Source organism: Cervus elaphus, chromosome 21, assembly GCF_910594005.1.
Source record: "Cervus elaphus chromosome 21, mCerEla1.1, whole genome shotgun sequence".
NCBI lineage: Eukaryota > Metazoa > Chordata > Mammalia > Artiodactyla > Cervidae > Cervus > Cervus elaphus.
The window spans coordinates 5,584,392-5,608,466 of record NC_057835.1 but is presented as its reverse complement, the minus strand read 5'-3'; the positions used below and the strand labels follow the sequence as shown (position 1 = coordinate 5,608,466).

At 58.5% G+C, this 24,075-nt stretch overlaps 2 protein-coding genes across 9 annotated transcripts in view; one reads left to right on the top strand and one right to left on the bottom strand.

Moving 5' to 3' along the window:
- FAM83H (family with sequence similarity 83 member H) overlaps nt 1–5,141 on the bottom strand; it is a 13,548-nt gene extending 8,407 nt beyond the window's left edge. The window contains exon 1 of one of the 2 annotated variants that reach the window (XM_043879580.1): nt 4,372–5,141. In XM_043879580.1, coding sequence (XP_043735515.1) covers nt 4,372–4,929 — 558 coding nt within the window. In that variant the 5' untranslated portion in view covers nt 4,930–5,141. Of the gene's footprint in view, nt 1–996; nt 1,303–4,371 lie in introns of those variants that run through there. The other variant, XM_043879581.1, reaches the window with a different exon arrangement.
- IQANK1 (IQ motif and ankyrin repeat containing 1) lies at nt 1,411–24,075 on the top strand. 7 transcript variants are annotated; one of them, XM_043879677.1, is made up of 14 exons: nt 1,411–1,545; nt 2,993–3,142; nt 6,377–6,466; nt 15,546–15,682; nt 16,240–16,404; nt 16,488–16,679; nt 16,756–16,881; nt 22,528–22,667; nt 22,731–22,785; nt 22,898–22,990; nt 23,161–23,269; nt 23,351–23,444; nt 23,519–23,653; nt 23,740–24,075. In XM_043879677.1, exons 2-14 carry the CDS (start codon nt 3,067–3,069, stop codon nt 24,041–24,043), a joined length of 1,716 nt encoding a protein of 571 aa, XP_043735612.1. In that variant the 5' UTR covers nt 1,411–1,545; nt 2,993–3,066; the 3' UTR covers nt 24,044–24,075. The 7 variants fall into 7 exon arrangements, with proteins under 7 accessions (XP_043735612.1, XP_043735611.1, XP_043735610.1 ...); XM_043879676.1 differs by having other exon boundaries at nt 15,549–15,682; nt 22,528–22,785; XM_043879675.1 differs by having other exon boundaries at nt 22,528–22,785.

The window sequence follows — 24,075 nt, the reverse complement described above, 5'->3', positions numbered from 1 at the left end:
CAGGCCTCTGCCTGTCTCCTTTCACAGGTCCCCATGCCCCTGACCTGTGGACCCGGCAGTGGCCACTCCCAGCTATGGGAACCCCAACAGCCGCCTCTCCACATCTGCCTACCAACGCCGGCCTGAAGGGAGGGAAGGGCGCTTATCCCACCCCAGCTGATGACTCAGCAGGAATCCTCTTGGCTGCTGACCTCTGACCTGAGACAGAGCCGACAAAGCCTCCAGGCAGGGCCCTAAGGGCTCTAGTGGGCTCCTGAACCAGGGACCTCCAGTGGAAGTCTTTCCTGCAGGCAGGCCTGGGGTTTTATCCGGAGAGAGGGATCTGGGGCACAAGGTGGGCTGGCCCTGCGCCAGGCAGGCAGAGGCTTTAGGCCGCAGGAGGACGGGGCTGGGATTCCCACAGAGGAAGTGGGTGAGCCGCAGCTTTCCAGTGCACACTGCAGGGCCAAAGCGGGTGACTGAACCCCGGGAAGTTAAGCTGCCTGGGCCAAGAGTCCTGTCCATCCACCCAGTCCAGGGACTTGGGCGCCAGGGAATCCTGCGCCCCACGGAGGGAACCAGACAGAGCTCCGGCCACGCGGGCCACCCTCAGTCCACGGCGGCCTAGAAGGGCCCCCCCAGGAAGGGTCTAGGCCAGGCCCAGCACGCTCTCCAGACTCCAGCTAGGCCGCGAGGATAGGAGCAAGGCGGGCCGGCCTGGGCTGGCTCGATCTGGGCCCGGGTCCCCTTCCCACTCGCTTCTCTCGGGCCGGCGTCGAGCGAGGGCGCCCGAGGCGCCCCCTCGGCCCCAGCTCCGGCAGACCCGGCCCGACCCCCTCGCGCGCGGCTCCCACTGCCTCTCTCTGGGTCACGCTGACGCAGCCAGGTGCGGACGGGCTGGCCGCCCAGGTGAGGCTGCGCCGGGGGGGCCGCCGACCGTGCCGACCCCGCCCCACCCCGCCGCGGCCTCCCCTTCCGCGCGCCCCGCCCGGCCGGAGCCCGGGGAGGGGGCCCTACCTGGCCAGGTGCGCGGGGTCTCGGGACAAGGGCAGCAGGAGCCGACCGCCGCCCAGCGGCCTCGCGGTCCGGTCGGTCCGGCAGCCACTCCCTACCGCGGCCCGCCCGCCGCGCGGCCTGATTCACGCGCCCGCCCCCGCCCCGCCCGCCGCCCCTGCCGCCTGCCTGCCCGGGCAGCACCTGGGGGCGGGGCGGCCCCACCCGCGGCGCGCCCGCATTCCTCCGCCGCCCGCCCGTCGCCGCCGCTCCCGGGACCCCCGCCCGCGCCCCGGTGCCCCCGGACCCCCGCCGAGCCCCCCCCGGCGGCGCGGACCGGGACCCCGGCCTGGGATCCCGGGAGACCGCTGGGCCCGGACTGCCGGGGCCCCGCGTCCCCAGGCTCCCATCGGTTCGCCGAAGGCTCGAGGGCCCTAAGCCTGACCCTTGACCCTCGCCCCGGAAGTCGGGGTGACTCGGAAGTTCCGGCTAGTCGCTAGGAAACGGGCCAGCCCGACGCGGGGGGCGGTGCTTCTGGCCTTGCCTACGAGTTGGGGGAGGCAGGTGAAGCAGGTGAGACCTTGAGGGCGGCGCCGAGCCTTGGGCGGGGCAGGGCCTGGGGGCCTGTGAGCGCAGAGTGCCCCCCACCACACCGGGACTGCCCCAGCCCCGCACACTCCGACGCCCACAGGTGTCCGGGACCCTACAGACAAGAGGGGTCCCCCACACGTATAGAAGACCCACTGCACACCGGGACACTTCCCCACTCCAGTCCTCTCCCCCCACTGGCACACCCACACACGTAGCACACACCTGTGGACAGGGACTGTACAGGCACATAGGGACCTGCACACACAAGGGACTCCACACACACACTGACCCCCACTTACATGGGAGCCCCGTGCCCAATGCACACAGAAACCCAGGTCCACACAGGACTCTACAAGCGCATGAGGCCTGCACCTGCTGTACTCAGGTGCACGCCCGTGTCCACACATACAGCACGCTCTGCGTGCACAGACTCCGCATGCAAGCAGGGCCATCCCCCACAGAACCCTGCAACATACAGGCGCCTACGTGAGCACCCAGAGTTCCTCAGAAACTGGGGGCCCTGCAAATCCCTGAGCCCCACACACTCCTGCCACACTTGTGTGCATGTACACATACACACTCACACTCCCTTCCTTAGCTGCCCCAACCCCCCAGCCTCCCCACAAACACTCCAGATTCCTACTCAGAACCCCAGTTCCCCATCAGACCCTCTCTGAGGGGCCCTTACACAACACAGGCCCAGCCCAGCCCTCGACCATCTGCCCAAGCCCAGGACAGAACCAGCCCCTGCCCTCCCACCTCAAGCTCTGTCCCTCCCTCACCAGAGTGCCCATCAGTCTCTTTCAGCCAGTCTCCGGTCACCTCCCAACTTTCAGGGTCACTCCCATTTGCATTCGCTCCTTCCCCAAACTCTTAGTGACATCCATGGTGGGAACACAGGTGTGCGCTCAGGCAGCAGTGCTGTGGGGGAGGGGGGGCAACACAGCCTGGGGCAGGGGAGGGCCCCCCTGCCAGGGAAATGAATCTGGGGGTCAGCCGAGTGGGCCAGGGAGAAGGGTGTTGCTCCCGGGCCCCGACAACACCTCCTGCCAAGGCCAAGATGAGAGAGGGGTGGGGTGTGGGGGGAGAGCTGGGGGCAGTGGGGGCACAGAGGCTTCTGCAAGGCCAGGTCGGCTCAGGCTGATGTTTAGGATGAAGCTGGCTCAGCCCAGTGATCTGGAGCCTGGAGATGGGTACCCGACATCAATCCTGGGGTATGGATGGGTGAGCCAGGCTGAGGGGGCAGGGACGTGAGGACAAGGGGGACAAGCTGTGGCCAGATGTTCTTGCCAAGCATTCCCACCCAAGCTACTGGGCCCGTACACGCCAAGAACCAGGGGCAGGAGGGTGGGCAAGGAAGCCGGCAGGAAGCTGCGTTGGGGGGTGATCCTGTGTTCCCCAGTTCGGCACCTGCTGTCTGTTCCCGCAGGTCCGTGTGATGCTGTCCCCACTGCCTCTGCCAGTCTGAGCACACCCTCCTGACCTTCCCCCTCACCCAGGAGAATGAGCAGTAAGAAGGGGGGAACCAGAGCTGCGCCAGGGAAGTCCTTCCCCAGAGCCAAGCCACGGGCCCCTGCCGGTGAGTGTGACCCCTCTGACTTCCAGCCTGGCTCAGACTCTGACTTGTGACACCTGCTGTGCAGCCGCCCAGGAAGACCCTTCCCTGAGACAGAGGAGTCAGAGTGCAGATGTCCCTTCCAGACTCTCACCCTGGGACTGTACCCCTGGGGTTGGGGTCCTGAGGACAGTGTTCAGAGCATAACTTTAGGACACATGGAGACAGGAGGCCTGTGGGGACTGAATATAGGTTCTGAAACAGCAGGGCTTGAACCCACGTTGGGGACTCTCAGGCAGCCCGCAGTCCGCTCTGACCCTCTGCGCCACCGAGGCCATGCTGTGCTTTTCCTTGTCTGCTGCTCCCTCAGGCCATGCTCTCTTTAGCCACTTCGAGGCTGAAAGGTGACAGCTTGCCCTTGGCTCAGTCCCGCCGCGGGCTAGGAAGTGCATCTCCTCCCATGTCCACCCTGACCCGCAGTCGCTCTTCTCTGAGTCCCATTGCTTCTGTCACAGCACTCATCTGAGTTCTTTGCTAGGCTGCCAACACCTTCTAGGCTGCGGCTAGGGGTCCTCCCAGCACACAGGCCTGTACTGGGGTCTGTGCTCGGTAGGGGAGCCCCACACTCTGTTCCCTGGCTGCAGGCCCCCTGCTTGAGCGGGCCTGGACCCCAGAGGCCTCCCAGATCCCCAGACCTAGCGGGATGGTGGTGCCCACTCTTCCACGCCAAGCTGGGTTAGACCCTAGCTCCCCAAAATAGCCCCAGCCGCGTCTGAGGCGGCAGCACTCCTGGAATGAGGATGATGGCTCAGGTGGCTTCCGCCATCTCATCTCAAGCCCTGGGAACAGGCTCTGCAATAAACAGCAGGCCGGGCAGGCGGCCAGGAAGCTGTGTCGGGTGGGGGAGGGGTGCTGGTCCTGCCTGCTGACTGTCCACCTGGGCTCGGGACCCGGCCCTCACCCCACATGTCCCAAACACTGTGCTGGACAGTTCCTGCCCCAGCCCACCTGGCCAGGATGCCTGGGTGCTCTGCAGAGACACCTCTGCCTCAGTTTCCCTGAACAGCCCCCTCCTGGGCTCCCTCTGCCTTCTACCATCGGGCCAGCCCAAGAGGGCTGAGTAGTCCTTGCACTGCCCCGTGCGGTGGGCACCAGCCTCACTTTGGCCCACAGATGTGCCGTGGGTTGTTGCCACGGTCACCACACCCCTGGGATGGTCAGCCTCCTCCACCCTGGTCCCCTCCAGGCCTTACCGGGTCTTGGGTCTGCAGCGCCTCAAGGCCCTCGCTGCGGAGCTGCTCCAAGGCCAGGGCTAGCTCCAGCCCCTCCACGCGCACCCAGGCCTGCTGCTCCTGGAGCTGCTGCAGCCACAGCTGCTCCTCTTGCCACAGCCGCATGTGCAGCTGGGCCTGCCGACGCCGGTCCTCCAGCAGCAGCTGCTCCTGGGCCAGGCACAGCTCGACCTCGTGGAGCCTCAGCAGCTCTGGGCCCAGGCCTGGCGCCAGGCCGCCCACCCTGTAGCCCTCCATGTCCGCAGCGGGCACCAGCACCAGCTCGGACCCCAAGGCAGCGGCCTGCTCCGGCCTCTTGGCTCCCTGTGGCCGCTCTGGTCTGGCCACCTTGGGGTGCCCCTGGGGAGCCAGCTTGCTGCTGGTCACGTGCCCCACAGGGGCCACCCCCGCTTCGTCCCCTAGGCACCCTGGGGCGGGGGGCGGGGGCCTGGCCTCAGGGCCCTGCTGCCCCGTGGCCTTCTGTGCCCTGCCCGCCCTCCTGGGCCGGGGTTTGCGAGCTCGACTTCGTTTGCCAGACATGCCCCCGATCTGGCGCCTGTTTTACCAGGTGTCTGCTCCTCGGGGGGCCCGGCTCATCAGCTGGCCGGCCTCAGTCAGGCGGGCCCAGGGGGCTCCCCTGAGAGGCCACGTGGGCCCTCTGCTCCTGCGGCCCCTCGTGTCTGCCCTTCCCCTGGGCTGGCACCCCGGCTGAGGTGCTGGCCCGGGCTCTGTTTGTGGGCCTCAGAGACCCACTCCGCGGGCTGTGCTGCGCCGCGCCAGAGAGTTTATAGGGACTTGACGGCGCGGTGGCTCACCCGGCGTGAGGCTGACTAACATGCTGACACGGCACAGGGCTGCTGGGGCACAGGCCTCTTCGGCCAGACTGGGAGGGAGACTGAGAGAAACCGGAGGAGGCGACTCGGCAGCCAGACTGCAGGCTGGGTGTTGGGACGCGTCTGGACCTGCCCTGGGCGGGCACCCGTGCCCCCCACCCCGTCCCAGCCCGTCCTCCCTGCTCCCAGGGAGCTCCAGCTGCAGCCCACAGGCCTCGGAGCCGCGTCCCGGGCCGCGCCGACCATCCAGGCAGGGTGCTCACAGGTTGCTCTAACCCAACTGCCACAGGAGCCCCTGGCCCCAGCCCCCAGCCAGCATGCCTGGAGAAGCCCACCTGGCGGGCGGGGGGAGCTGCGGGAGGGCGAGGGGGCGTTCTTTGCAGTTGATGGACCCACTGACCCCTCCGGGGGAGACTCCCAGTGGGGGCCAGGGGTGCCGGGGACTGGTGCAAGAGGCTGGAAGGTGGAAGGCCCAGATAGCATTTAGTGGACTGACATGGGGCAGTAAGGAAGAGGCCGGCCTGCTCTGAGCTGGGGCAGGGCTCTTGAGGACGTCCTGATTGGGGGTCCGGCGGTTCTGCCCACAGGGGCCAGCCTTTGGATCCCTGGGGGAGGCGCGCAGGGCCAGCCTGCCTGGCGGCGTCCCCCCGCCCGCTTCCTGGTGGGAGGGGGCCCCACGCACGGCTCCTCCCCGTCATTTCCCCAGCCCGGGGCCGCTGACTCACACCCACGCCCAGGGCCCCATCCCAACCGGCTCCGTCACACTGGCTGGACTGGTTTGCCTGGCCCAGCCCCGCCGGCTGCACCCCTCTCGCTCAGCCCTTGCCCCAGAGGCCTCTCGGGTAGGTAGACGGAGGCACAGAGCGGGAGTAGCGTCGGGGCACGGGAAGTGGCACCGGCGGGGGCAGTGTTAGGGGTGGGGTGGGGCGGGCGGCGAGTCCTGCGGCGGCCTGGCCACACCTGGGATCCGGGCCTGGAGCTCGGCCCACGTGCGGGCGGGCCTGCTTGCCGGCGCCCCCTTGCGGTCGCGGCCCGGCCCTGGTCTCCTCGCGAGGAGGCTGCGGGCGGCCGCTGCTGCCCCGCGGGGACGCGGCCGCCCTCCCGGGGCCGAGCTCGCCCCCACCCCCACCCCACTGACCGCCCCCCTCCCCCAGGGAAGCCCGGAGAGAGCCGCCGGCCGCAGAGGGAGACCGGCCCGCCGGCCACGGGGCGCGCGCCCCCCGAGCGCCCGGAGGCTCCTGCAGGTGAGAAGCCATGCTCCCCGGTGCGCTCTCGGGCCGGGGGCTGGACACCTTGCCATGCCCGTGTGTGCACGCCCCGCGAACGCGTGTGCTGGGGCGGGCCTGCGGGGCCCCTCTCCCGTACGCCCGCAGCTTCAGCGGGACCCCCTCCGCATTGGCAGAGCGTCCCCAGGGTCGGGGTGGGGGCCCTCAGTCCCAGGCCTCGTCTTCTCAGAGCGCTCAGCCTCAGTCGTGGTCTCTTGGCAGGCGCCTCCAGAGCAGAATCTCTAGGAAAAGTTTCCTCCTGAGGCCCAGACCCGCATTCAGGAGCACCCAACCCCCTGGGTGTCGTCAATCTCTGCGGCACTTAGAAGCTGCACACCGTCGAGGCCCTCGCCTCGCGTGTCTGCTGTCTGTCTCTGCTCCCTGGCGAGCCTGTGTCCGCGCCTCTGCCTGCGGCTGGTTCTGTGCCCCCACATACCCCCGTCCCCCCGCCAGCTGACTCTGGCCCCTCCATTTCCCTCCATGTCGTGGCCACCAGCAGCCAGTCTCTCCTGCAAGTGTGGTCCTCCCCAGGTGGCTCTGGCCTCACCCCCAGATAGACTCCCAGCACTGCCAGTCACCTTGGTTTCCCCCCGGACCCCCAAAGGGCCAGGGTGAGGAGCCTGACCTTGTCCTCAGGACAGGGCCAGACCCCAGAAGGCTTGAAGAGTCCTGACTGTCCATTTTATAGAAGTTTTAATGCCCAACCTATGTATTGGAAGGATGTCCAGTAGCAGGAGATTGGGGCTTGGAAAACGGCAGAAATGAGAGGAAGTGGAAGACACAGCCAGGCTGGGCCCCAGAGAGCCCTGTCCGGGTGTCACCACTGCTGTGTTCTCCCTGCCGCTCTGCCAAGGACTGTCCCCAGTTGTTTGTGTCCTGCTGTCACTTTCTCAAGATCCAGGCACCTGGTGAGAAGTCCAGTCTGCCCTTAGGTCCTGCTTCCGTTGTCAGGCACTGGAGGGACGGGTGTCTGCCCCCTCCTTGTGGGTTTCTGTAGTGGGAAGTGGGCTCCTACTGAATTTTCCTGAACAGAAACCAGCCTTACAAGGTCAGGGTCTCGAGCCTTCAACAGGTCAGTCCACCCTTGTCTGAGGCTGCACCCTGTGGACTTGAAGTAACATAAGACCTGCCGTTGCTTCGCCTCTTTCTGCAGGAGGTGGGTCCCCCACTCAGGCAGGGTGGGTGCCAGGACCACGGACGTGTTACTGGTCTGCAGGCACGGCCTCGTCCCGGAGGGCAGGCGCAGCTGCAGAGCCTAGACTTCAGCCTGGACAAACGGGGTCCCGTCACAGTGGAGGTGTCACGCAGGACTGCTCTGCTTGGTGCTGGGTGGCCAGAAGTGCATGCGCCCCCAACCCCTACCTTGTCCTGTGGCTGTGCTCACGTGTCTGGGAGCCTTGGCTCCCTGCAGTGGGTACCCTTCCAGTGTATTCACACTCTGGTACATTCCAAGAAGCACCCCTGCCCCAGAGAGGATCTGGCCTCCTATCACCACCCATGTTTCTGACAATCTGTCCAAATTGTCAGCCTGAGTGCATGAGCTGATGTCACCTCGGTTATTCGGCAGGTTGGTAGCCAGTCTAGATCGGCCTTGACGAGAGGGGCTTATGCTGCCAGTCGGCCTGCACGCCTTCCCCAGGCCTGCTCACCATCATCGTTCCAGACTTGTTCACTTCAGGCTTCTGATGCACTGGCCAAGCCCTTTCCGTTGTCCTGGAGTTGTCTACTTGCACACCGCAGGCCACTCTCCCCGCCATGGACCGGGTACCCCTGGGAGATTCTCTCCTCTGCTGGGACCTCCCGAGAGGAGCTGTGAGGCGGCAGCGGGCAGTCTGAGGGGCGCCTCCATGCGGACTGAGCTCTGTGGATCGAGCTGGAGTCCCCTGTCCACCTCCAGGAACACCGTTGTGCGGCAGAGAGGAGTGCGTCGGGATGTGTTCCTTTCTGTTGGGAAGGACGGCTGTGTGTGCCCAGCACCGCAAGTCCCAGAGCTAGGACCCTGGCTCGGGGTGGGGACTCAGGCTGCTTGTCCTCTGGAGCCCTGGACACGGGTGGGATGCTATTCCCAGATACAGCACGTGCTGCACTGAAGTCCTGAGAGGCCTGCCAAGCTCTGGGCCTCTTGATGGAAGGAGGTCCAAGACGTAACAACTTTCCTCTTACCTGTGAGGTATCCTGGCAAAGGTATCCCAGATCTGCAAACCCTAAACTCTTCATTAGTGTGGTTTAGTTTCCCACCCTCTGGAGCTGCCTGGATCTGTGAGTTGTCGGGATGATGTGGGTTTCTGTGCTAGTTCTGTAGCTGCTGTAACAACAGCTAATGCACTGTTGTGCATTAGTGTTTAGTGTCTTAACAGCACAAATTTACTGTCTTGCAGTTCTGTGGGTGAGAAGGCCGACCTGGGCCTCAGTGGACTAAAATCAAGGTGCTGCTTGCAGGCTCTAGAGGAGGATCTGTCCTCTGTCCTCCTGAGCTTCTGCAAGCACCCACATTCCTTGGCTCGTGGCTGCTCCCTCCCTGTCCAGAGTCAGCAGCCTCTTCCGAAGTCCCAGCTCCTCTGTGTCTTCTCCTGTGCCTACCCTGATGACCCTGGCTGGCTTCCTGTCTTCAGGTCAGCCGACAGCGGCCCTAGTTCTGCCTCCAGTCTTTACGGCCTTTGCCATGTAACACAGCATGTTCACAGACTCCCGGGAACAGGACAGAGGCATTATCAGGGGCTGCCATCCTGCCCGCCGAGAGTAACGTGGTCCTGAGGCAGGGCAGAGAGGGCCTGCTGCTTGGCGTGGACGGGAGGGCACCACAGGCCAGGCGCCACCATACGCCGGGTGCCCCAGGCTCAGGGCGGCCCTGACTGGCCCGTTGTCTGTATGTGTTTCCTTCATCCATCTTCTCCCTCCCTTCTTTGTTTTTTGCAGAGGCCAGACAGGTGAATTTAATGGAGATGTGATGGGAAGCACCACACCTGATTTCCTCAAGTATTTGGTTTTTTAATTTAGGTTTTATTCTTTTAGAGCAAAATTGAGGGGAAGGCACAGAGACTTCCCATAGACTCCCAGCCCACCACACATGCACAGCCTCTCCCGTTATCAACGTCCCCCACTCACACTGGTGACAACTGATGAGCCTCACTGACACACCACAGTTTACATTAGGATCCACTTTCGGTATTGTATATTCTGTGGGTTTGGACAAATGTTAATGACATGTAAACATCCTTGTGCCATCACACGGAGGATTTTCACTGCCCTAGAATTCCCCCGTGTTCTGTCTGTTTCTCACACCGTCTTCCATCCCTCACCACCACCAGTCTTGTTATTGTCCCCATAGTTTTGCCTTTTCCAGGACGTCAGATACTTGGAATCATACGGTATTATAGCCTTCTCAAATTGTTTTTTTCCACTGAGTAATATGCATTTCAGTTCAGTTCAGTTCAGTCGCTCAGTCTTGTCCTACTCTTTGTGACCCCTTGGACTGCAGCACGTCAGGCCTCCCTGTCCATCACCAACTCCCGGAGTTTACCCAAACTCATGTCCATTGAGTTGGGGATTCCACCCAACCATCTCACCCTCTGTTGTCCCCTTCTCCTCCCGCCTTCCATCTTTACCAGCAATGGGGTCTTTTCACGAGTCAGTTCTTCTCATCAGGTGGCCAAAGTATTGGAGTTTCAGCTTCAGCCTCAGTCCTTCCAATGAATACTCAGGACTGATTTCCTTTAGGATGGACTGGTTGGATCTCCTTGCAGTCCAAGGACTCTCAAGAATCTTCTCCAACACCAGAGTTCAAAAGCATCAATTCTTTGGCGCTCAGCTTTCTTTATAGTCCAACTCTCACATCCATACGTGACTGCTGGGAAAACCACAGCTTTGACTAAATGGACTTTTGTTGGCAAAGTAATGTCTCTGGTTTTTAATATGCTGTCTAGGTTGGTCATAACTTTTCTTCCAAGGAGCAAGTGTCTTTTAATTTCATGGCTGCAGTCACCATCTGCAGTGATTTTAGAGCCCCCCCAAAATAAAGTCTGTCACTGTTTCCATTGTTTCCCCATCTGTTTGCCATGAAGTGATGGGACCAGATGCCATGATCTTAAGTTTTCTGAATGTTGAGTTTTAAGTCAACTTTTTCTTATGCCATTATCTTCATCACCTCCACCATAGTTTGGCCTCAGGTCAAATAACAGGGAGGGAACACAGCCCCGCCCATCAACAGAAAATTGGATTAAAGATTTACTGAGCATGGCCCCGCCCATCAGAACAAGACCCAGATTCCCCCTCAGTCTCTCCCATCAGGAAGCTTCCATAAGCCTCTTATCAATCTGATCACATGGACCACAGTCTTGTCTAACTCAATGGAAACTATGAGCCATGCTGTGTAGGGCCAACCAAGACAGATGGGTCATGGTGGAGAGTCCTGACAAAACGTGGTGCACTGGAGAAGGGAATGGCAAACCACCTCAGTATTCTTGCCTTAAAAACCCCGTGAACAGTATGAGTATGCATTTAAGGTTCCTCCATAAGTGCATATTACTGAGTGAAGGAGCTGGGGTGCTCACTCCAGGACTTGCAGCGTCAGGCACACAGCAATTCTTCAGGACAGAAAGCACACCTGGCTGCACTCCTGTCTGCCGCGCGACGGCGTTCCTGGGGGTGGAGGGGGCTGCAGCCCTCCATCCACAGGGCTCAGTCCGCAGGGAGGCACCTCTTGTGTTTTTCTGTGTCTTGAGAGCTCACTTCCTTTTAGGGCTCCATTGTCTGGATGAACCACAGTTTATTTACCCACTCACCTGCTGAAGGACATCATGGTTGAGTCTAGGTTTTAGCAATTATAATAAATCTGCTGTAAACATCCGCGTGCAGGATTTGTTGTGAGCATAAGATTTCAATTCCTTTTGGTAAAAACCAGGGAGCACAGTTTTCAAATTATTAGAGTATGTTTAGTTTTATAAGAAACTGCCTAACTGTCTTCCAAGGCGGCTGCACCCTCCTGCGCTCCCACCAGCACTGACCTCGGGTTCCCCTGCCCCGAACCTTCGCCAGCGCCTGGTGTCAGAGTGTCTGCCTTCTGGCTCTAATAGGCGTGCAGAGGTATCTCACTCTTATTTTACTTTGCATTTCCTGCTGACAGGTGATGTGGAGCATCTTTCACATGTTTTCTGTGCCAACAGTATAGGTTCTTTGGTGAGGTGTCTGCTCAGCTCTTTGGCCCATTTTAATATCAGGTTGTTCTCTTACTGTTTGGTCTTAAGAGTTCTTTGTGTATTTCAGATTACAGTCCTTTATCAAATGTGTCTTTTGCAAATGTTTCTCCCAGACTGTGTTTAGTAAAGAAGAAAATTTTCATTTTAATGAAGTCCAGCTTATCAGTTGTTTCATTAATTTGTGCTTCTGATGTTGTACCTAAAAAGTCATTGCCAAACGCAAGGTTGTCTGGGTTTTCTCCTCTGTTACCTTCTATTCTAGAAGTTCTGTGGGGTTTTTCGTTTGTTTGGTTTGATTGTAAGACATATGGGATCTCAGTACCCTAACCCGGGATTGAACCCAGATTGCGTCAGTGAAAGCCCAGAATCCTAACCATTAGGCCACCAGGGAATGCTCCAGTTTTGTTTCACATTCAGGTCTGTGATCCATCTTGAGTTAATCTCCATGAAGGGTGTAAGATCCGTATCCAGATTCACTTTCTTGCGTGTGGACGTCCAAGTGTTGCAGCAACATCTTTTAAAGAGACCATCTTGGCTTCACCCATTGCCTCTGCCCCTTTGTCAAAGGTCAACTGACTATGTTTATAGGGGTCCCTTCACGTCTTTGGTGCTGGTATTAGTCTCTTCAGTTCCTCCAGGAAATTGTTCTATCTTGTTCACGGTCCTGGCGGGAAGGGGGTTTCTCAGGCTCCCCTCTGGCTCTTGCTACGGTAACAGCTCTGCTGGTGAAGAAGCCAGTGTGAGCATTCCGCCAGCAGCCAGGTGTCCCTGTCCCAGCTGGACCTGGGAATGGACTGGGGCACAGTGCCGCCTGCCCCTTGGCCTTCGCTCAAACAGGGCCATGATGATATTGCAATGTGCCCCCCCTCCCCCAGGCAGCAGTGTCAGTTCAGATATGTCTACAGGCCTCAAAAGGCCTCTATCCCCGTTTCCCCAGGGCGCCGTTGACCCTGAAAGAGGCCACCAACTCCTCCGGGGCAGGCAAGGGAAGGCCAACCTGGAGAGAGCACGTGGAGAGGCTTTGCAGGGCCTCCACCAAGGGCATCTGGCATTCTCTCATAGCAGCTGTGAGTCTTTGGCCTTGACTTTTGTCTGGAAACTGGGTGAGAGACTGGTGGCTGATGTCAGATTTCGGGTGGATGGAGCCTGCCCTGCCTCTCGCCCCGGGGTCTCTGCGTCCTGACTGCCCCCCTGACTGCTGCCTATGGCGATAGCACCCTGGCCGCACAGCTCACTGCTGCTGCTCAGCCTCTTCTGTTCTGGGCTCCCATCTTCCACCGACCTGAGGACAGCCCACTGGCCTCCCAGCACCAGCCCAGCCTGCCGAGGGTGAGGTCAGGGGTGTTTCTCACTGATGAAGGACTGTCCTCTGAACCCTCCCAGGGGGCCTCATAGCAGGAGGCTTAAACAAACAAACGTTGTTGGGCCGCCATGGGCCTCTTCCCGGAGCCCACCTGCACCTCCCTGCTCCATCTGCTCAGCCCCTGACGCTCCTTACTGGCCTGCGTGCAGCAAAGGGGGCTTCGGATGAGGTCATCGTGGTTCAGAAAGACCGCTCTCCGCGGGCAAGGCGGAAGGAGGCGTCCTGGCGCGTGGGGCCGGCTGCGGGAGCCGACAGGTGTGGTCGCTGCCCGGCAGCGCCAGAGCAGAGGGGCGTCGAGCAGGCGGGCAGCGCTGCGTTGCCGCCGCCTCTGGCCTCCGGAGCCCCGTCCCGCGCCCCCTGCTGGCGGGATAAACGGAGCGGCCGCGGGGCCCGCACTACTGGGCGCCGGCGCGAGGGTGTGCTCAGAGCTGCTCGGGGCTGCCGGGCGCCCAGGCCCCGGGCTGCGGCGCCAGCACACACCTCCCGCACGCATGTGAGCTCCCTCGGCGCAGTGCGGGGGGCCGTCCGCTCTGCCTGCTGGCAGGTCCTTCGGCCATGGGAATGGCCGTGTCTCAGCCCGTGGTCTCTATGAGTCAGGAATCCAGGCACAGCTCGGCCAGTGTTTCCTGGGCGTGATAAGCCCCACTTTGACTAGTGGATAGGGCAGTGTTTGGGGGCCCTGGGAACTGGTTCAGAACCAGAGCTTAGTCCCCAGTCTCTGCCTACTGACCTTCCTCCAGGGCCTAGTCAGTGGACCGGGGCCTCTGGGAGGCTGGGAGGCAGATCTGTACACGCCAAGGTGGGTCTTGGGCTGCCTCCTGAAGGGACGCAGGCTTCCCTTTCAGCCACAGGTGCGAATTTGGTTCACTGTGATTCCTGCGCTTCTCACCCGGGTTACTGGCATCTCATGTCTGTCCCACGGCTAGGGAGCTGGGTGCCAGGTCAAGGACAGAAACACGACCAAGTATATTACGTGTTCGTGTCGCTAGGGTCTGTTTCCTGGCACCTTCTGGTACCTGTCAGAGTGCAGTCAGGAATAATTTAAAAAAAAAATTTTTTTTAGTTTTTGAAACTTATTTTTAAAATATTTATTTATTTGGCTGCGCTCACTTGCTAACTTCTACATTTGATGTCGCTATAAAATGTCTCAGGAGAGCTCAATTGGATTTATTTCCTACTTGGGTGCTCAAATAACGTTTTTCTTAAGGGCCAGCACTTAAGTAGGACGTATCTGATGCCAGCTGTTCTGCTCCCTGGTGTATTCTTTGTCGTTTTTGTCTTAAGATTCATTTCAGAAAATTTTGTGTGTTTTATTTCTAAGTACTTTCCCCATCACTAGACTCCACATTCCAGAGACACTAATTCATTGTCCTCACTCTGTGCCCTCACCTGTGTGCTCCCCTCTGCACCACACGGGCTCCTTTTCGGGCTGCTCTTGCTGTAGTTGCTGGCCTGCAGAACTGAGACTTGTCTTCCATCTTTTCTGTGATGACTATTATTTGCCTCCTCATTTTGCTTTTTTCCTCTTGTGTTTGATCCCTTGAACTTCTGTTTTTATTAAGTTCCTCCCCGGCTTGCACTGCATTTGGAGAGCGGGCTCTTCTGCTTGTTTTCTCCCAGTCTCCTGAATGCCACATCATCTGACGGCAGGTGTGCACCTTCTCCCTGCCCTTTCTTTCACGCTGAGCTTGGCAGCTGGGTCTGGTGCTTCTCTGCTCTGACTCTTAGTTCTGAGAACCAAGAACACAGGTTGAGCAGTTACTCTCAGCACTCACTGGTGCTATTACTGGACTGTTGCAAAGCCCTGTGGGGTATGACTGCCATCATCCCATTTAGAGAAAGGGACCCTGAGGCGCAGAGAGGTCAGGCCATCACACATCACAGGGTCAGAGAGTGGCAGGTGGGTGTGAATGCCTCTTCTAGTTCGAACGCTGGGACCCTCCGCTGTGGCCGAGTGTGCCGCTGGGCTCCAGGCTGAGTGCAGGGCCAATGGATCACAGCTCCCAGGGGCTCCCTCTTCTGAGCTCCAGTGCGCTTGTGGTTGAGATCACCCACTTCAGCCCTGTCGGCCCTGTCTCTGGGTGCGGCTGCCTGAATTTGGAAGGGGTCCTTCTGGCTTTCAGAGGGAAGGGGTCTTTGAGGATCAACAGTGGCTTCTCAGTCTTGCTTGGGTTTCCCACCACCATCTCCACACGTCTTCCCAAGCTGGGGGCTCAGAGGGTGTTTGCAGGGTCGCAGCTGTGTCTGGGGTGGGGAAGGGCAGGCTTTGTGCCAGAGATCCGGTGCAGCCTCATTTGCTCTCTGCCGCTGGATTACTCTCGTTTGATCGTGTTTGTGGATTTTAGAACATTTTTGATCCTTTGGTCCCATCGGGAGGGAGTTCGCCTGCTCCACTCGCCTTGTTAACCTGGAGCTGTGGCACACCTGGTGTTGGCCCCGCAGCCGCGAGGATCGCAGCGTGGAGGGGAATCCTGGGATCCATAAGCCCTCTCCCCACTAGCAGGGCCAACCGTGGAGGACCGAGCAGCCACCATCATCCAGTGTGCCTTCCGGAAACTCCTGGCGAGAAAGGAGCTGGCCCGCCGTCAGCAGGAGCACCAGGACTACCAGGAACTGATGGAGAAGCTGCAGAGGGAGGTGAGGTCAGGTGGGGCTGGGGGCGGGGACACAGGCCCGGGGGCGGAGACACAGGCCCGGGGGCGGAGACACAGGCCCGGGGGCGGGAACTGTAGGGCTGGGGGCGGGGACGCAGGGCCGGGGGCGGGAACTGTAGGGCTGGGGGCGGGACACAGGGCCAGCGGGTGGAAACTGTAGGGCTGGGGGCGGGACACAGGGCCGGGGGCGGGGACACAGGCCCGGGGGCGGAGACACAGGCCCGGGGGCGGGAACTGTAGGGCTGGGGGCGGGGACGCAGGGCCGGGGGCGGGAACTGTAGGGCTGGGGGCGGGACACAGGGCCAGCGGGTGGAAACTGTAGGGCTGGGGGCGGGACACAGGGCCGGGGGCGGGGACACAGGGCCAGGGGGCGGGAACTGTAGGGCTGGGGGCGGGGACACAGGGCCAGCGGGTGGAAACTGTAGGGCTGGGGGCGGGGACACAGGGCCGGGGGCGGGGACACAGGGCTAGGGGGCGGGAACTGTAGGGCTGGGGGCGGGGATGCAGGGCTGAGCGGTGAGCGCACTGGACCGCCCGCAGGCCTTCGTGGCCCAGGTTCGGCGTGAGCAGGAGGCGGCCCGGCGACGGCAGGAAGAAGCGGCTGCGGCCGAACGGCGGCGGCAGGAGGAGCGGCTGCGAGGGGCGCGCCTGCTGGAGGCGGCCTTCGACGGGAACCTGGGCGAGATCCAGGCGGTCCTGCGGGAGGTGGGCGGCGGGGCGGCGGGGCGGCGGGGCGGCGGGGCGGCGGGTCCTGAGCTTGGGGCGCCGCTGACCGCCGCCTGGCTCAGGTGGACGAGCTGCTGACCCGCGAGGGCGTGGGCTGCGACGCAGCGGGGATGGCGCGGCGGCTGCAGTGGCGCTTGGCCCTGGTGGACTTTGAGGACAGCGGCGGGAACACGCCACTGTCCGAGGCGGCGGCGGGCGGGCAGCCCCTGGCCATCCAGCTGCTGGCTGAACAGGGCGCCAGTCCCAACAGCAAGGTGAGCACCCGGGCCCGCGAGGGCTGGGGGCCGCGCCTCGCCTTGGCAGGCCCTGCTCAGCCAGCGTGTCCCGCAGGGCGCCTTCGGCCGGACCCCACTGTACCGAGCGGCCTTTGGGGGCCACCTGGAAGCCGTGGAGGTGCTTCTGAAGCTCGGAGCTGACCCCCGGGTATATGCGGACGACGGGAGCACCCCCGAGCAGGTGCACGAAGGAGGGCAGAACCCCCGCGGGACGCTCGCTCCCCCTCTCCCAAAGCTGTCAGGAGCCTAGTGGCTCTACCGGCTGGGTCCTGACCTTCCTGGACCCAGCAGTCCTTCTCCCTACGGAAGTCCTTGCTGTGAGCTTTCCCGGGAACGCGCCATCAAGACTACAGCTCCTGACTTCCGCGGGCCTCTGGCCAGGGTTCTTCTCTTCTCCCTGGACCCTCAGTCCACCTTAGAAGTACTGTTTCCAAGGAAGGTGGGGCAACAGCAAGGCTCCTGGGGGCAGCGCGGGGGCCCAGGGGTTGAGGGCAGCATTCGGCCTGCCCATCTGGACCCTCACCCTCAGAATTTCCCCGTTTCTGAGAAAATTGATCCCTAAGCCCCTGCCCCAGGGTGCCTCGGCCTGGCAGCTCCTCCCTGGCATCTGGAAACAGCACCAGGGCCTTTTCCCAGGCCCTCAGCTGGAAACCAGGGGGGGCTGGATTTCTCCCGGGCCCAGGGGCCTGGTCAGATAGGTGGCCCAGGACCTCTGGGGACAGCTGTGAAAACAGGTCACAGCCAGTGCCACCACCTTGTTTAAGTCTGAGTTGAGTCTCTAGCCCTGCCCTGCCCCGCCCCCAAGTCGCAAGCCCCGCCCCTGGTCCTGCTCCAGGGCTGCCCTTCGTCCTTCCCGCTGCTCTTCTCTGCTCTTTGATAAGCAACAGAGCAGGTTTTAAAAGACCAGCAGAGCCTTTGGCCTCAGACTACTCCTGCTTCCAGGCCAGACGAAGGAACAATAGTGAGGCCAGGAGGACGGAAGGGCCTGGCCACAGCCTCAGGGGGGCTGGAGGGAGGAGCGCATAGGGAGGCCCACCCTTCAGATGCTCTTGCCCTGGTGGGCCCGGGGCAGCGCTGGAGAAGCGTGCAGGCTGAGGGGTGTTGGGGAGGATGTGGAACCCACTGGTACCTAAGTTGGGGGATGTGTGTGCAGGGGGCACTGAGAGGAGCAGCACGCAGCTGGGCAGGGGGGAGCAGGAGCCCTCTGGCTGTGGGGGGGTACCGGACAGTTTAAGAGGTGGTGCTGGAGCAATTGGATGTCCACAGGCGAAGGAATGAACCTCGACCTAAACCTTGCACCCTATAAAGAGACTAACTCAAAGTGGATTATGGATTTAAATGCAAACGTAAACTCTAAAACATATAGACAGGCACAAGAGAAAATCTTTGGGAAAGATTTCTTAGACAAAAAGCACAGTCAATATATAAAATAAAAATACCCCAACAAATTGAGCTTCATCAAAATGTACAGCTTTTGCTCTGCTGAAGCCCCTGTTAAGTGGATGAAAAGACAAGCCACAGAGGGAGAAAAATCCTTGCAGACCACACATCTGATCAAGGACCCGTATTTACAATATTTAGACAACTCTCAAAACTCAATGGTAAGTCATATGATCCAGTGGCTGTATGTAGAAAACTGATGCGCTTCTGGTGCACACCTGAGGCTAACACGACACTGTGAGGCAGCTCTACTCTGATAAAAACTCTAAAGAGAGAGAGCGCCAGAGGTGTGTAGGGGGCCTTTGGGGATCCAGGGAATTCGAAGTGTCTCCTGCTTGTGAGGAAATGCCTCGAGGCTGGGGACAGAGCACCTGTCAGGACGGAAGGAGGGAGTACCTAGCCTGTCTCCACCAGCCTGGGCAGGAGCTCTCACAGCCCTTGCAGCACTGGGTGGGGCGCTTGGAAGGACCTTGCCTCAGTAGTGAGGATAAATGCTGCTCTGGTGCAGCCTCACCAATCTTAAGGCAAGACCCAAAGGGTAAAACTTCCCAGGTAATTTAACTGTATGCCAAAATTCAAGAATATGTATAGAGATACAAAGTATACAGCTCCTAACAAGACAAAATGCACACTGTCTAGCACCAATTAAAGATTACCAGGCATACAAAGGTGCAGAAAAATATGACCATGAGAAAACCTGACCAGTCAAGACAAACAAACTGACGTGGATGTCAGAGTTAGTGAAAAGACTTGTAAACAGCTATTGTAACTGTATTCCAGATGCTCAAAAAATTGAATAGAGAATGGAAGACATAAAAAACTTAAATTCTAGACAGTGTCTGAGATGAGAAACAAGAAGCTGTGGATGAGATTAACGTCAACTTAGAACAGAGGTAAAGGTTACTGAATTTGAGGCTTACAAAATAGAAACTACTACAAGTAAAAACACTCAGAAGAGAGAGGAATTCTTCCAAATGATGAATATCCGCGAGCTGTGGACAGTTTCAGGAGGCCTACTGTGTATGTAGAGTCTCCAAAGGAGAGAAGAGACAGAAAAACATATACTTGAAGAAATCATAACCTTAAGGCTTCCTAATTTGATGCAAGGTATAAACTGTATTCCTCAAATCTCAATAAACAAGAAACAGGAAGAAAAATCAGGCTAAGGCACAATGCGATAAAATTTCTCAAGGTCAGTGATAAAGAGAAATCTTAAAAGCAGCCAGAGGAAAAAAGACATAGGAAAACAAAGATAAGGATTATGGCAGACTTCTTGTTGGAAAGTGTGGAAGTGAGGAGAGAGTGGGGCAGCGTCTTTAATGGTACTGAAGAAGGAAACAAATCTTGTCAACCTTGAATGCTATACTCAGTGCTATACTCAGTATCTTTCATAACTGAAGGCAAAATAAAGACATACCTTTGCAGACACATAAAAGCTAAAGACTCAATCACCAGTGGACTCACACTATAAGAAACATTAAAGGAAGATGTACCAATAGAAGGGATGCCAGATGGAAATATGGATCCATTCAAAAGAGTGAGGAGCACTAGAAAGGGTAACTACATAGGTAAATATATGAGATATTGCCTTATTATTTAAACTAACTGAGAAGGTAGTTGAAACAAAAAATAATGGCATGTGTCATGTGGTTTTATAACACATGGAGGTACACATACTGAAAATTGCACAAATTATAGTTGTTAGGTTCAGCCGTGTGACACAAATATAAAGGTTGGCAAGGGGAAATGAAACATATACTGTGGAAGGTTCTTGTATGTGAAGTGGTACAATATAATTTAAAGGTAGACTGTCATAAATTACAGGTATATGTATGCTGGAAGCCCTAAAGCAACAACTAAATATCGATAAGAGTTATAGTGCAAAAGAAAGAGGAAAAGGAAGATAAAGAATATGTAGAACCAGTAGAAAACAAAGCAAAGGGTAATTCTAAACTCAACCATATCAACAGCTTCATTAAGTGTAGAAGGTCAAAAGACCCCAATTAAAAGGCAGATTGTCTTTTGGATTAAAAAAAAAATCCAACTATAGTGACTTGGTGGTGGTCCAGTGGTTGAGAATCCACTTTCCAATGCAGGAGATGTGGGTTTGATCCCTCGACGGGGAGCCAAGACCCCACGTGTGGAGGAGCAGCTCATCCAGGCGCCGACCCCGCTCCAGCACCCGTGAGTCACAGCCGGAGACGGCCGTGCCGCAGCAGAGGGCTCCATGCCAGGCTGACGACCCGGTACAGCCAAATGAGTACATGTTTCTTAAAAGTTCAACAGTATTCTGCCAAAACAAACTTTAAAGACACAAATAGGGGAAAATTAAAAGGACGGGACAAATGTGCTGGGATCACACCAAATATACGAAAGCTGAAATGACTATATTAACATCAGAAAAAGTAGACTTCAGAACAGAGAATATTACTGGGGAGAAAAGAATCATTTCATAAGAACAAAGGAATCATCAAGAGGATAAAATAATCCTGAATGTTTTTTGCAGCTACTAACAGAGCTTCCAAGTACGTGAAGCAAAAACTGAGAGAACTAAAGAACTGAATCCACAATTATAGTAGCAGATTTGAGCATTCCTACCTCAGCAACTGGTGAAACAAGTAGACAGAGAAGTCAGTAATAATGTGGTGGTTTAGTTGCTAAGTCGTGGTCGGCTCTTGTGACCCCAAGGACTGTAGCCCGCCAGGTTCCTCTGTCCATGGGATTTTCCAGGCAAGCATACTGGAGTGGGTTGCCATTTCCTTCTCCAGGGGATCTTCCGAACCCAGGAATAGAACCTGGGTGTCCTGCACTGCAGGCAGATTCTTTACTGACTGAACCACAAGGGAAGTTGCCAGTAATTCTGTAGAACTGAGTGGCCTAGCCACTAGCTTTGTCTCTGTCCACCATCCCTTCATCCCTCATCTGTCCCTCTATCATTGTTTTCATAAGCTTATCCACTCAATCCAATCTTTTTTCCCTGAAGTAGATTTACTCTTTCATCAATTCATACATTTTCTCATTAGCTTATGAGAGGCATTTATTAATAAACTTGCTGGTCTGGCTACTTGCTACTGTATCCGTTTTACCCTTCCTACCACCTTAAGCCATCCTCATTTATTCATGTATTAAACTACTATCAATTCACATAGCTATCCATCCATCCATTCACACACCCACTCATGCTGTTACTTGAGAAGTAAATTTTGAGGGAAATTTTTTTTTTTTTAATTCTCTTTAAAAAATTTTATTAGGCTGCACCGGGTTTTAGTTGTGGTGTGTAGGATCTAGTTCACTGACCAGGGATTCATCCTGCATTGAGAGCACGGAGTCTTAGCTGCTGGGCCAGCAGGGATGTCCCATACTTGAGAGGAAATTTTGAGAAAGCAGGGACTGTGCCAGTTCACTCCACAACTGTGTTCCCAATGTCATGCGTTTTGGTTGTCACATGAAAGGCATTCACAAGTTGTGTTGAATGATTGGATTTACCCTTCATCTATCCATTTGTTCAACCAACCAGTTTCTTATCTAAGTTATTCATCCATTAAATCCCTTCATCTATTAATTTTTATGTATCAATTCATTATTTCATCCGTTCATTCAATTAACCCAGGAATCCTTCATTCTTTTATCATTTAGTTCATTAACTTAGTCATCTGCTCTATCTGTCCATTTCTCTCATCTCTGATTTTGCACATCTTTGAACTTTCTTTTTATTTTTTAATTTTTTAACATTTATTTTTATTTATTTGGCTGCATAGAGTCTTAGTTGTGGCATGTGGGATCTAGTTCCCTAACCAGGGATCGAACCCAGCCCCCTTGTATCAGGAGCACAGAGTCTTAGCCACTGGACCACAAGGGAATTCCCTGAACTTTCTTTTTAAATACAAATCACATACTGAACATTGTACAAATCAAAGTTGTGTGACTCGATTATACCCGGATTAACCTCCTGAGTCCAGAAATGAATGGCTGCCAGGCCCCTGTGCCCCATGCTGAGAAGCCCACCTCTTGCGGCCCCTTCCTCACTCCGCAGGAGCGATGGGGCCTGGGATGGGTGCAGAGGGGGGCTGCGTCCTACAGATGGAGGTCTGCGGGGGGACAGCAAAGGCTGCAGCCAGGGACCTTGCAGTGGGGGCTGGTGGGCGAGGTGTGGAGGAGGGCAGGTGGGGGGATGCGGAGCCTGAGGTTTTGGGAGGGAGGCTGTGGGGACCCTCCAGGGCCTGGTGTTGTGGGTGCTGATCACGATGGTCAAGGCTCCGGGCCCCTCCTGGCCCACCGTCAGGGCTGCCTTTCTGTCCCGGGGTGTCCTGTCTGAAGTGGGAATGTAGCACCTCCCCAGGTCAAGAACAGGCGGCCTGAGCTCTTGACCAGTGGCTTCTGTTGCTAGGTGGCCTCACTGGACACGGTGGTCAGCGTGCTGCAGTCATGGGACCTGAGCCTCACAGACGCCATGCTCCGGAACATGGAGGCTGAGCGGGAGCGCCGGGCGCAGGAGGCCGCACGGCACAAGGAGGCGGAGGCGCAACGGTGCGGCGAGTGGGAGGCGGGGGGCTGGCCTGGGGCTGCTCTGACCGCCCCCCTCCACCATAGCATGAACCTCAAAGTACAGCAGCTGGCCAAGGAGCAGCAGCAATGTCACCAGCAGGTGAGAGGCCCGCCCCCGGAGGAGAGGGCAGGCAGGCAGAGAGCTGGGAGTGTGAGGGCGCCCTGCGGACCCCCAACCTGGTCCAGAGGTCGGCTCGCCCCCTGCCCCCCAGCTGCAGCAGGCCTACTGCGAGCTCAACCGGAGGATCGCGGAGCATGACAAGTGTGAGCGGAGGGGTGCGGGCCTGGCCGAGCTCACGCTGCAGGTTGGCTTCTCCCCCTCCGACCTGGGGAGCCCCACCCCTGGGCTGTCAGTTTTTCCAGCAGCCACCTCTTGGGGTGGGGCGCCCCCTCTTCCTTAGGGTCCCAGCTGCACACAGCAGGTGGGTGTTGGAGTCCAACCTTGCTCTGAGCAGAGCGTGGGGGCCCCCTCTAGGCCATCAAGGATGCAGAGGAGCAAGTGGACAGGCTCCAGCAGGAGGCCCAGAAGGCAGAGGAGGCGCTGGCCCTGGCCAGGCTGGAGCTTCGGGAGCAGACCCAGGAGGGTGGGTGGGGTTGGGCTGGGGCTGGAGGTGGGAGGGCCCCCTGGGGGGCATCTGGGCCGCCCCACATTTACACCCCCACAGCGGAGGAGGAGGTGCCTGGGCTGAAGTGCCAGGTCAGCGAGCTCCACGACGTGCTGATGAAGGATGTGGGTGACCGCATCCGCGCAGACGGCAGGTCAGTGGTCCCAGCCGGCCAGGGGCGGGCTGGCGGTTCTAGCAGACGGCAGTGACCTGGAGGCCGCCCCCCAGGTGGCCTCTTGTCATCGACCCTTCGGGCCAGGCGGCCACCTTCCTGCGCTATCAGGACACCAACTACGTGGACGCCGTGAACCCCGACCACCTGCGGCCAGAGAGGATCCGGCTGGCGCTGCTGGGGGCGCTCAGGTGAGGTGGGTGGAGGGCAGGCACCCGGACGCCATGCCCACTCCCGCCCCAGCCCTCACTGCCCAGGGCCCGTGCTGTCCCCGCAGGTTCGGGAAGCCGCTGGTGTTTGACCTGCGCGAGGTGGATCTGTTCCCGGCCGTGCAGCGGCAGCTGGAGGCGGTGCAGCCAGGCCTGGCGCAGGAGCTGCTGGGCCGCCGTCTGCTGGAGCAGGAGAGGTACCTGTCGCTGCTGCGGCCGACTGATGGGCCCGAGTACGGCCCCAACCAGTTCCAGGAGGCGCGCCTGCAGCACTTCCGCCTCTTCTTCGTCACCAAGGTTCGGTGGCCGCCAGCCGAGCAGCTGCAGGTCCTCCTGCCTGTGCGCGTGCAGCTGCCGGGCGGGGGCCTCTAGTAACCCTCCCCAATAAAGGGCCCGCCCCCGGG